General features: G+C 26.5%; 1 protein-coding gene across 1 annotated transcript; it reads right to left on the bottom strand.

Annotated features, from left to right (window-relative positions):
* Positions 1-8911: 8911 nt before the first annotated feature.
* LOC112804216 (receptor-like protein kinase FERONIA) lies at positions 8912-12418 on the bottom strand. Its single transcript, XM_025847536.3, has one exon. The coding sequence runs from the start codon at positions 11788-11790 to the stop codon at positions 9094-9096; it is 2697 nt and encodes an 898-aa protein (XP_025703321.1). The 5' UTR covers positions 11791-12418; the 3' UTR covers positions 8912-9093.
* Between the last annotated feature and the right edge of the window lie 2406 nt (positions 12419-14824).

Raw genomic sequence — 14824 nt, 5'->3', positions numbered from 1 at the left:
TCTTCATAAACCGTGGGAAATAACAAAGTTTTATGATCAAAGTTCTCTCTTTATAAACCGTGCTTAGTTACCACGGTTTATGCTCATCTTGGTCATTTCATAAACCGTGTTTACCTGCCACGATTTATGTGTAAAAAGTAAAACGTGATAACTTACCCGGTTTACATAATAAAGAATCAGGATACACAAATAAAAGAATTACAATTGTTGCATTTGAGTAAAGATTTCTCCCAACCATTTTATTTAGGTAAATTACCCTAAAAATTACCATGTCAAATTTTACAAAACTAAAAAAAATAAAATCCATATTTGTGCCTCTTTGATTATTTAATTTTTTATTTAATTTATCTTTTTTAGTGAAATTAATAATTTTAAAGATGAATTATTATTTGTACCTCTTTAAAAAATAAAAAATAAAATTAATAAAATAGATAAACATAAAAAGTTAACATAACGCATAAACTATAATTTTTAGCTCCTCATAAAAATTGAGAATCACATCTATGTTCTGAAATTAAAAAAAAAAAACCAAACAAAATATTCAAACGTTCAACAAATTTTAACATATTTTTCATAGTCAAAACGCTAATCCAAACACTTCTGTAATCATAAAATTTGATCCCTTCTTTTTGAGTATTTGTACACCACAATACAGCTGTCCACCTAACACTAGCCACATATGACATATGGTGCCATGCAAAAGATAAGCTGGAAAATTTTGAAAATAATAATAATAATAATTCCTCCTATCTAACTCTTACATACGTTCTCCACTTGCGTGCTCATCCTCCTATTTCCAATATTGTATTTTATTTAATATAAAATCACTTTTAAAATTTAATTTATAATATAAAATTTAATTGTCATACACTATGAATTCGCACATACTTCAGCTAATTTGTATTTGTATGAATAGGATAGTTTTACAAATACATATAACAAATTAGACAATGTGACAATACATTTTAATCTAAAAATGTTATAGCAAATATATAACTTTTGATGTAATGGTTAAAAATATTTAAAACACTTGAGATAATGATGGCAAAAATCAAATAATTTTGCTATTGCGACACTAATTGTCTTCAAGAGGATCTAAAAGTTATTGATAATAACAACCTCGTTACAACATGTTTGCTGGTTAATCTTTGATGTAGTAGCAGCATTACAACTTACATAAACATATAATAATAATCTATAACAATATATAATGAGAAAATCCATTTTTGGTGTCCAATTTTTCTTTTTATTTTTATCCTTTTTAATAACCTACCTCCAGTTACAGCATTCTGCTATTTCATTTCCATCCACCTTCACTTCAATATAACTTCTCCACGTTAATTTTTCTCACATCACGTTACTGCATCAGTTACAAAATTCTACTACTTAATTCTCCACTACTGCATCAGTTAATTCCTCTCACATCAATTACTCCGTCAATTGTATTATTCCCAATTTTTTCTCTTAATCTCTCTCACTTCACTGGTTACTCCATATCTCTTCGTAATAGAAAAAATTTCTTTCATTTTTCCTCTGTCTTCTCCTGCATTCTTCTCACTTCGCCTAAATATAATGTAAAATCTTCTGTAATTTATTTTTTGTCATTAAATAAAAGTGTATAATTGTTTTTATATGTTTCTTTGATTAATTATAGTTAACAACATACCAATGGAAGATTCGCGTGGGAGTGGTCGACGAACTTGGCAAGACTATGCCAGACAACGAAGACAAAATATGAGTGAAGAACAGAGGCAGCAACACCTTGCCAGAAGGCGTGCCAGTTACCGAGAGAGTATTAGACGAGGAAAACAAATCGATACATCAAGTGGACCAACTAACATGGCAACACCAAGATATCACAAATATACCTCCTCAACAATACTCTATATCAGGTACTCTAAATTATACTTCTCAGTAATAAATTTATATTGTTAGTTTATTATTTAATATGAATTATTTTTTACGATATATCTATGTTACTGGACTCTTAGTACGTACCAATTATGTATAATCTATTTCTTGAGTGTACCCTTAAATTATCAAATTACATTATTTTCATCTTAATAATAAATTTTTTACATATACAGATACTCACAATAACACCGGAATTGGTTCAAGTAATATACCAAACGATCCAAATATGGGTAGGAATCTTATATTTATATTTATTTAATTAATAATAATTTATTTTTCTTTAAATTTTGATTCAATAACTCTTTTATTATTGGCCTAAATAATATTATTATATTATCTTAAATGTAATTTACATCATTATAATCTCAATTATTAAATAGTTTAATAATTTTTTAATATAATATCATACAAATATAAAATTTTTATAACTGTATTATTATAAGAAAAACATATATATATTCACTGTTTAATAATATATTTATTATTAAATTTTTTTATTCTGTAAAAAAAACTTAATAGATAATTCTGGTATATTTTTTTAACTTTTTTTCTACAATTTAGTTTGTCATTTAATTTGAATTATTTCTACAGTTTCTCTATGTTACCGTACTCTACCGAATGTACTTTTAAATTCTCCGCCTACATTATTTTCATCTTAAGAATAAATTTTTTAAATATTTAGATACTCATAATAAAAGCGAAACAATAAATCGAATTGTAATAAATATGGATAGGACTCATGTATATTTATTTAATTAATAGTAATTTATTTTTTCATAAATTTTGATTCAATAGATCTTCCATTATTGTCCTAAAATTTTCTCGCGCCGTATCATTATAAAAAAATTAAATTAGATATATGTTTAATATTATAATTGTAGCTTAAATTTTTTCACTGTATAACAAAAAAAAATTAGTTGATAATTTCAATATTTTTTTTATACTTTTCCTTCTAAAAAATAAATATATCAGAAGTGATTATTTTTTCACTACAAAAATTTAAATTGATAAATTTACTATTTCAATATTATAAGTTATAGATGCTACCAGTTTAATATAATTTTTATATTCACGAATTATTTATCTCTAAAGAAAAATTATACACTGTAAAATATAATCATTTAAAATATATTATTGTCGTTCCCAAACAGTCCAAATATGGGAAGGAATCCTATATATTTATACATATATCTATTTAATTAATAATTATTTATTTTTTCTTAAATTTTGATTCCATAAATCTTTTATTATTGGCCTAAATAATATTATTATAGATATTATTATATTGTCTTAATGTACTTTATATAATTATAATCTCAATTATTAAATAGTTTAATAATTTTTTAATATAATATTATACTGCCAAACAATTTTTATAATTGTATTATTATAAAAAAAATATATATGTTCAATGTTTAATAATATATTTATTATTAAATTTTAGTAGATAATTCTGGTATTTTTTAAATTTTAATTCTACAATTTAATTTGTCATTTAATTTGAATTATTTCTACAATATCTCTATGTTAATATACTCTTAGTACTATTTATTTGTAATTTATCTATCGAATGTACTCTTAAATTGTCAACATACATTATTTTCATGTTAATAATAAATTTTTTAAATATTTAGATACTCATAATAAAAACAAAACTGATTCAAGTAATAGACTAAATGGTAATAAATATGGATAGAACTCCTGTATATTTATTTAATTAATAGTAATTTCTTTTTTCATAAATTTTGATTCAATAAACCTTCCATTATTGACCTATATAATATTATTATAAGAATAAATAAAATTTTCTCGCACCGCATCATTATAAAAAAATTATATTAGATAGAAGATATATGTGTTTAATAATATAATTGTAACCTAAATTTTTTCACTATATAACAAAAATAATTAAATTTTCGATATTTTTTTATACTTTTCCTTATCAAAAATAGATATATCAGAAGTATTAATTTCTTCACTACATAAATTTAAATTGATAAATTTACTATTTTTAATATAATTATTATGCTACCAGTTTAATATAATTTTTATATTCACGAATTATTTATCTCTAAAGAAAAATTAAACACCGTAAAAATTAATCATTTAAAATACATTATTGTCGTTCCAGTAATATGATTGCTATTATTCAGATGCTCATAATAATAGTGGTCTAATTAATATCTAATAGAATTTTACGTTTCATATCTTTTTTAATATTCTACAATTCTTTTAAACGTTTTATTTAATACACAAAAAAAGTTAAAATATTTTTAATAAATATATATAACATTGAAAAAAATAAATGATAATTTCTTCACTTAATAAATCTATTATACGGTTACACTTGAATTTTTTTTCAAATGGTGACTTTTTACAGGAACTCTAACTGCCTATCATATATTTATATTTTACGGTCACTATCTATTTTTTTAGTTATTCACCGTTTGAATAATTACTATACCAATATATAAAGCCAATACCAGAGTTTGGTGTCCAATTTTTATAGACACCATTTGCCCTCAAATAATTTATTTTACAAATTAAATTTATGGACAAAATAGTAAAAATACATTTTTGTTTATAATTTAAAAAAAGTTATTAACCCATTAAATAACTGCTGCAATCGTGAGGAAATTAAATAACTGCTCCACTTACAAATATTCCTCATTATTGTCGATCCTTTTTTCTGCATCTTGCTATCTTTTGGTTCTGACATGCATTTACTAAGAAAGGGACATTGCAAATCATCGTGAGAGAATTTGACAAGGAAGTTGATACAATTTCTATGCTAATTCTATTGCCAAATACAGGTATCTTTTGAAAAATAATAATAGACGTTATGATAATACAAGTGATTGGTATTTTATATTTACGGTTTATTTTATTTTTGAGTACTAATTTTTAATTTTTAAAAAAAATCAAAGAACAAATACTCTTTATCTTATTCAATTTTTATATCTAAAGTTTGTATTTTTTTGTATAATTATAAATCGAACACTACTACTCAAATATATTCTATAGTATTAAAATTTATCTATGAATACATTCTATATTTATTAAAATTTATCAATATTTTGTTTGCATTGTTTGATACGTATTATCAAAGTTTATGTTTATTAATTGATACGTATTATTAAAGTCTATGTTTATAATTTCCTAAACTATCTAAACTATTAATTATGTAGAGTATTAAATTTGAATACGTACTCAATTTAATACGTACTCAATTTAAATACCAATTCACTTTCAATAACAAAAACTTATGTGCCTTCAATAGTACTTTACTCAAGAGAGTTAAATATCTGTTTTACACTTTCAATCGTGCTCTTGCAACCTTATGTTCTGACAAATATAATTGGAAAATTCAACGAATCAGCAATCATATTATATCAACTAATATAATTCCTATTCTAAATCTATTGTCAAGTACATAATTAACTACAATTAGACAAATGGTAAGAGCCACACATCATCATCATCATCATCATTTTGTTTCAGGTAACATAAAACTTAACATGTATTATGATAATTTAATTTTTTCAGTTATAAATTCAATTTTTGCTTAATATCTGTATTCTACTCTTTGAAAAATCTAGAATTGAAAGCTCATGATAATGGAGTTGGTCCAAATAACAGACGTCATAGTAACATAATTGGTTGGTATTCTATAACAAAATTAATTAAATTAATATACACTATTTATATATTTCTGATGCTTATTATTTAACTAAAAAAAATTACATATATAACAGAGCACTCCTTAATAAAAAATACAAAAAGTTACTAGAATTTGGCGTCCAATTTTGTTTAGACTTCGTATATCCTTATATAATTTATTTCATAAAATAAATTTAGTGGACAAAATAATAATTTTTTTAATATTTCATCTTTATCATATAGTATATAAATAATTAAAAAATTAAAATAAACAATGTACTCATAAAACTAATAATAACAAATAGAATAAAGAGAAAAAAAATTAACATATCGCTTATTTTTTGCCATGTGTATTTTTAAATTTGATTGATTAAATATATTTTACAAAGTAATAACTATAAAATGAAAATAAATTTATTGCTCTAAATTATTAAAAGAAGTATTGAGTACTCTTTAACTAAAACTTTTATTATAAATTTATTACAAAAAAAATATTTATGTTTCAAATTAATGTAAATTCTTGGGATAAAATATTAAAAATAAAAAATATGCATTTGCATTCTCATATTAAAAAAATAAATGAAGTCATTTTAAACACAAAAATACTACGTTATAAGATAATTATAAAAAGTTGTCAAACATAATAATTTTATTATCAAAATAATATTTATATATTGTGTTAAATTAATGTAACATAATGATTTTTAATATATTTTAATTTAATTTTCTTAGTTTTTATTTTAATTTATATATTTTCATATTTTAAAATTTTGGTAATAATATATATTTTTTATAATTTTAAAATAAAACCAGGAGAATTCTGACTTAAATACAAACATAATGATAGAACAAGAATATAAGAATATTGATATTTCATCTCATGTATTTAAATATATGGTATAAAAAAAATTAATCCTTCTTATTATAAAATTATTTTTCATTTAAAAATTTAATAAATGCCAAAATTTGATCACGGTAAAATGGGTCATAATTTTATAAAAAAAATCTAAATACTATATTAAATATTAAAAACAGTGATTGGATAAATAATTTTCAAATTCTAAAATTAAAAACATAGATAACGCTTTACATATTTATATGAGTTACTGAATCAATTTTTATTGAATAACTATCTTAGATATCAATTATAAAAAAATGCTACTATATCAGCCAATAATAATAATAATCATGAAACACGTAATATTATTTATTATTAAAAAATATATTAATTTAATAATATTAAATATATAATAAATTTCTAATGTGAAATGTTAAAATATAAACACAAAAAATAAAGATAAATTAGAGTATAACAAATAAACTATTTTTTAAAAAATATTTCTGCAATCTTAATGGACAAAATACTCATCATATTGTTAATTTATCATAATAAATTAAAAAAATAAATTTAAAAATGTCACAAATTAATGGACGATATTCAAACTTTGAAAAAAATTAATGAAAAAAATATAATAAAAGAATATTATTTTTAAAATATTCTCCGTTTGAGAATAAAATTAAACAAATTTAAAATAATTAAAATCACCTTTATACGCGACATAAAAGTTAACTTTAATCATGATAACTAATTTTAATCTTATGAATTCAAATTATGCTTATTATCTGTATTGCTCTTAAAAAATATAGGTCTAAAATCACATTATAATGAAGTTGTTCAAGTAAAAGATGTGGTGATGTCCTAACTGGTTAGTACCCTATATATTCAAAACATGTAATAACGGTTTTAAGTCATTTTGCCTATACATTAAATCCTAATATAGAAGATTAACAAAATTAATTAACTTAATTTACGCGATTTGATTTGATTTCTGAGAACTAATTTTTAATTCTTTTAAGATAATCTACAACATATTAAGTTTGTATTTTTTTTATTAGTGTAGGTCGAGACATACACCACTGCTACTAATTCAATGCCTCAATCAATCTCTTATAATGAACCAGTTACAAACAATACTAAAAGCCATGCAAATATGAAGTTAGTACTCACTTACTCTACTTATATTTTTAATATTTTATCTTCATCGCATAATATTCATTTAAAATATTTTTTGTATTAAATAAATTAAGAAGTTTGATATTGTGCACTACTATATAAAATGCCTAATGTTAAACAAAATTATGAATTCTATAATAAAAAAAATAAAACAAATAATTAACAAATACTATAAATTTTAAATAGGCAATACATTCATAAGACTAATAATAACAATAACTTTGTAATAAAATTTTGGTAACAACATATATCTTTTAAAATTAAATAGTAAAATTAGAAAAGATCTACCTTAAACACAAAATAACAACTATTGTAAAATAGTACAAAAATATGTCTTATTTTATCTCATGTATTTATTAATGTATTGTATAAATTATATGGATCCTTTTTATTATAGAATCTTTACCCAATTAAAAATTTAATAGATAGTAAAATTTGGTCATGGCAAAATGTGTTCTAATTTTTTAAAAAATATCAAAATACTATATTAAATATTATAAGTCAATAGGTAACTAAACTAAAAATTCTCAAATTAAAAATATAGATAATATTGTATATATTTTTATGAGTTACCGGATAAATTTTTATTGAATAACCAATTTAAGTACAAACTAAAAAAATGCTACTACAAATATTATTTAATGGCAAAAACCATAATACACATAACATCATTTAGTGATGAAAAATAAATCTTAATTAAATTACAGTAACTAAATAATAAGTCCTTAATGATAAAAAAATTATCAAATTAAAATTTAATAATGTATGGAATATAACATAAACACCAAAAAAAAATAAAGTACAATGAATAAACTAATTTTTAAAAATATTTTCGCAATTTTAGCGGACAAAAACTTCATCATATTGTTATTTTGTCATAATAAATTTAAAAAATTAAATTAAAAATATTATAAATTAATAGACGACATTAAAACTTTTAAAGAAATACAATAGAAGCATTATCATTCTGAAAATACTTTTTGTATATTTTAGAATAGTTGAGAATAAAAATTTACTCTATCGAATATTTCACCTCATATATTACTTAGAACTTTAAACTATGATGATTTTAAATTACCTCTTTATTGTGTGGTTTTATAATTTAACATTTTAAAGTGTTTTATAGTAATTTTAATTTCAACAAAATATGATATAAATAAGATCACGTCAATATTAAAATAAAAAAATATTTATCTAATAAATTTAAAAAATAAATAATATATTAATAGAAAAATTAAATTAATTTTTTAAAAACAATAGAAAAGCGGCTGAACATGTTAGTGCCTGTTGAGTCGCTAGTAAATAATAAATCAGATACAACCGTACAAAGGAAAAGTAGTAATATTAGGAAAATTAATAACATGAAAAAAAAGAAAAAAAAAACCCTTCAAATTTGAACTCATTGTGTAATTAAAAGATGAGAAAGCAACACATTAAGACTACTAAACTTGAGTAGTTTTTTGTGAGTGGAATTTAAACTTCAATTTCAGTTTCTTGAATTGGACTTAACGACCCTTTGGATTCATGATCTGAGAGAAAACAGCACTTGGTGTTAATCCATCAGAGTCTTCACTTGCTAAGCTTCTACCACCAATACTCATGCTCATGCCACTGCTTCTTGAATCAGTATTGCCATCATACATTGGCAATGCATCAGAGTCCTTCTTCCCTTTAGGATCCGCGCATAGCGGCTCCTCCTCGTTGAGTATTCCAGCGAAGCCCTTGCCACTCTCCTCGGCACTTTCTTGCAGCTGCAAAGCAAACTCGAGGTTCCACAAGACATCGCCCATGGACGGCCGCTCGATACCTTGGTCGGCCACACACTTCATCGCAGTCTCGGCAAACTTCTTGAAGCATTCAAAGGCTATCTTGCCCTTGAGGTAAGGATCCACAATCTGGTCAAGATTGCCTTTTCTGTAGCAGTGAGCCGCCCACTCGGCTAGACTCACTTGTTCCTTGGCAAGGGTCGGGTTTAGAGCCGGACGAGCACAGAGTATCTCGAAGAGAACCACCCCAAACGAGTAAACATCGGATTTGTCAGTGAGCTGCTGCCTCCTGAAGTATTCTGGATCCAAGTATCCGAAACTACCCTTTACGACAGTGCTTACGTGTGTGTTATCCAATGTTGGGCCGGTTTTTGACAAGCCGAAATCGGAGACCTTGGCCACCCACTTCTCATCAAGTAAGATGTTTGTTGTCTTCACATCACGGTGGATGATAGTGTGTTTGGCACCAGTGTGAAGATAGTGTAAACCCCGAGCAGCTCCAATGCATATCTCAAGCCTTTGCTTCCATGGCAATGGAGGTTTCTGTGTCTTGTATAGATGCTCCCTGAGTGTTCCATGGGCCATGTAATCATAGACAAGAATCATTTCAGTGTTTTCTTCACAATAACCAATCAGCGAGACAAGGTGGCGGTGGCGGAGTTTAGAGAGCATTTCAATCTCGGTTTGGAACTCGTGCACTCCTTGCTCAGACAATGGATTCCCACGCTTGATTGCTACTTTGGTTGAACCACCATCGATTTCACCTTTGTAAACCTTGCCGAATCCTCCGACACCAAGAAGCAAAGCCTCGTCAAAGTTGTTCGTAGCAGCCTTGATTTCAGCAAATGAGAAGTGACGACAAAGGTTTGATGGCAGAGAGGACGCATAACTTCCTGTTGTGTTGGTCTTGGCCGAAGCTGCAGAGTGCGAATTGCCGTACAGAGAAAGTGGAAGCCAACCGGATGGCCCTTCACTTGAACTAGGCTCCTTTCCTTGGCTGCGACGACGGGATACAATGAAAGCAAATAGTCCAATGACAAGTGCTACAACAATTCCTCCAGCAACACCTCCTGCAATTATTCCTGTATGATTCTTCGACATAGCATGATGACTCCTAGCCTTAGCCGGGTCAATGTCATCTTGCACTGGAGGAGGAATAGGATTTGTCCCAGCCAGATTACCCTTAGCATCACTTATTTTGAATATCTCCACTCCATTCAGGATTGCATCATAATAGTTGGGCTTCATAGTTTTATCAGGATGTAACGAAAGCCACAGATCCTGACGTGGCTCTCCATGGGGAACAAAAACAGCGAAATCTTTATGAATTGCAACTCCATTTGTATATGAAGTTCCGTATTCTTCTTGTGCCATCGCAATAACATCAGCTGCAGGCTCAGCAGTTTGATTATTGAGGAATATATCAAATACTCTCTGATTGATCTTGTTTATAATTGATGTTCCCTCACAAAAATGGAGTCTCACAAGATACGAAAACCCAGAGTCAATAGAAAAAATCCAAGTCAAGTTGTATCTAATGGTGATTTTCGGAGTTGGCCCCATTGATCTGGCTGTACTGTAGACATCAAGTGGAGCAATATAACTTGGCGTGCCTGGAGGATACCGAATCTTGACCGACGAATCAGCAGGCTCGGTCACACCAAACGCTGCCCCAAATAGGTAGGGCACATCATCAGACCAAGACCTAAACAGACCAGTATCTTGGGAAGGCGAGATATCATTTCCACCCACATTCAACCTATAGAGAGTCTCAAGCGCAGTGCTGTTGTCAACAGTGATAGGAGAATTGGTACCCACCATCATGGTAGAACCATCAGTTTCAGTATATATATCAGGCATGGACACAACCTCAATCCCATTAACAAACGCATAAGCGTTTGACTTGTTGGTCGATGGAGCAAAAGTCACATTCAAGGTGTCCCCATCAACATTGATGCAGTACTCCTTCACAATGTAGACATAATTCAGAGCCAGTGTGGTTTGTGCCACACTGAAGTTCCTGAGCAAGGTATAGGACGGCAAAGTCACCGAGAACAGCGCGTCGCTGGCATTGAGTCCATTGTAGGACGCCGAGTAGAAGTACAGCCGGAGGAACTTCCAACCGGACGCCACCGGAAAGGAGTATGTATAAGGTGAATGGAACACCCTGGCATTCATGTATGGCACAGTAGGGACAGCAGGGTCCTGAGTTGCCGCCAGCGAGGTGCTGGTGTTTCCCTTGGATGATGCAAACTTGGAACCAACATCACTATACCATACCCTTCCATCAGAATCTTTACTAGTTGGAGGCCCACCACAACTCAATAGAATGTTATCTGCAGGCTTATAATTTTGTCCTAGGACTACCTCAGTAGCTAAGAATCCTATGAACAACAAACAAACAAACAAAGGAACATAGCAATTGATGCTCCTCATGACCCCTAAGTCTGAAATTAAGACTACCCTTTTTTTTTCATTTTTGTCCCTTCTTGTTAGTTATACAGCAATTTCTATTGGATTATGATTTAGCACGCACATCCAGAAGTGGAAATCAAACAAAGACACTAAATTTGCACAAAAGATCTAACTTTTATCGGGAAAGTTCAAGTTTTAATAGCACCCAGATCAGGAAAGGAAAGTGGGGGGTTGTGGTTGGAAATGATAAGCTTGAAAACCCCAAGATTACAAAATCAGCAGAATATGATCCAAGAAAGAGAGAGGGAAAAAATGGAATTTAGATTACATGAGCTAGGATTAATGAACAGCGGGGTAACGAATCAGAGGGTGTGAGATAATCAAGGAAATGATGGTGTTAATGAAGAGATTTGAATGGGGAAAGAAAAGTGTGGAAAGTTTTGTTTACCTTAAGCAAAGAGAAGTGAGAAGAGAGCTTGAAGAGGTAACTCGGTGAGTCAAAACGGAACGATTCCAGGTATATAGGGAAGTTGTAATGGATCTGGAGTTGCGAGTTTTGAGCTGCAGTTGGGATTAGAGCTCAGAGAAAGAGCAAGAGAAAGGGAAAGAAAGAGAAATGAGAAAGAAAAATACCAGAAACAGAAAACTGCATTAAATACGGGAACTAAGATTTTTTTTCTGAAAATAATTATTTATTTTTATTATCTACTTATCTACTTAATATATTAAAATTGGATTTTCCTCCTGCTAATAAATGTGACGTGTCAATCTCTCGTGAGTTCGTTTTTCCTCCAAAACGAATAAAATTTTTACATCTATTCTAAATTATTTTATAAAAAAATACCTTTATTATAATTATATTATTATATTATAATTAATATTTAATAAATAATATATAATTATACTAATTTAGGAACATATCTTTATTATAATTATATTAAATCAATATTTAATGCACTATTAAATTACTTATCAATTATAATGCGTAATTACTGTACATAATAAAAAATTGCCTTAATAATAAGTAATTTACATATTTGTTTTTGTTTTACTAATGTATATAAATAGTATTTTTCTGTGGTACATGAATCTAAATTTGAGAGTCAGCTCATAATTTTATATTTAGTATTTTTTTACTACTTCATAAAATAAGAATGTATTCTTCGTTTTTTATTGAAGTTGATCCTTTTAAGGTACAATTTATAATTTTTTATAATATTTTTCATATACTCATTCTATTATATTATTCTTTTAATAATTATTAATTATTATTACTCTAATTTATTCTTATCATCTAATGTTTCAATTCGATTGTCTTTTACCACAATCGTTTACAATGCATCACATCCATGAAATACCTCATCGAGTTGTCTTCACTGATTCAGGTTCCAACTACATGGATGTAAGCGTTCAAAGAATGGGTAATAATCTCTACTTTACCGAAGGATGGTTGGATCTACTTACCTATTATGACCAACCTAATAGAATGTGGTTAAAGTTAGCTTTCTTGGGAGGAGCTCGATTTTTTATTGAAGAATTGCAATCACGGAATTTTATAGGGCAAGTTCAAGTTTCATCCCCTCCATGCTTTTACGTCTGTCCGAAAATCTTTAAAGTGGAACACATAATGAGATTGAATTCTCTCAGTTGAAGTTCAGTTTTACTAAATGCGTGACAAACTCAGATATGCAATTTCAACGATTGGTAATATATTTAAATTTTCTTATTTTAAGTTGTTCATGATTAGAATAATTTTATAACATATTGTGATTTTTTTCAGAAATTACCGACTTTCTTTTGTATGCAATGCCATTGAGAGGAATAAGGGTTAGTTTGGTTTCTCGGTGTGGCAATTCTATACATTGCCGCATTACATGGATAGCGGATGATGAAGCTTATTTAACAAGAGGATGGTTTGAATTTGCACAAATTCTAAATGTTGATATTTACGATGTTATTTCAGTTGGTTATCGTTACGAGAATGACTCTATATTATACGTGACTAAGAACTAGAATAGATTCAATATTGTTTAAGTAATTTGGTTTTAATATTAGTATTTGATTAAATTATAATTAGAAAATTTTAAATTATTGCCTCAATTTATATATTATGAGTATTTTTCGTGGATGTACTATTTTTAAATAATTTAATAATTAATAAAATAAAGTGGTGCCAGATATATTATTTAAGTTTATTTTTATCCTTTATTTTTTTATTTGCATTTTCATTATATTTGACAAAAAATCTCTACCTAAACATATAGTTTTCATTGACCTAAACACAATTTAGTTGCCAATAAAAACCGATTTTATCTATAAAAAATAATAAAATATGTATCTTTTGATATTATATTAATATAGTAAGTAGACATTATGATATAATAATATCTTTAATTGTATTATAATTAGCTCATAAATAATGTATGATTATATTATTTTAGAAAACTTTTTTCATTATAATTATATCAAATAAATATTTAATTATGATAAAACATGTTAATTATAATTATATCATAAAATTATAATAATTACGATAGTTATATTATATATTTTAATCATTTATGTAAGTAAATAAACTAGAAAACAATCAAATCAAATCATGACGGTAAATAATAGAATAATATTATACATTTAATTGCATTATAATTAGCTCATGAATAATGTATAAATATATTATTTTAAGAAAATATTTTTATTATAATTATATTAAATTAATATTTAATATATTATTTAAATTTATTTTTTATATAATAATAATATTATATATATTTATATATCACTTTTTTAAACTTATTCTTAGAAATATTGGCATATAATTAATATAGATAACATATATACTTAATAAATATCTTTATTAAATTAATTATAACGATTAATACAAGATAATCTCATAAGTATAACCTAATTATAGCAAGAATTTTCATAAAAATAATTGACTACTAATTTGAATATAATTGATATAGTTAAATTGATACAACCGATAAAATTGAGAATATGTAGCAATTATAGCAATTATTATATCAATTATAATAATAATTCACGTGACTTCATTTAC

Source organism: Arachis hypogaea, chromosome 1, assembly GCF_003086295.3.
Source record: "Arachis hypogaea cultivar Tifrunner chromosome 1, arahy.Tifrunner.gnm2.J5K5, whole genome shotgun sequence".
NCBI lineage: Eukaryota > Viridiplantae > Streptophyta > Magnoliopsida > Fabales > Fabaceae > Arachis > Arachis hypogaea.
Note: the sequence above shows the minus strand (reverse complement) of the source record. Positions and strands in the feature narration are given on the sequence as shown.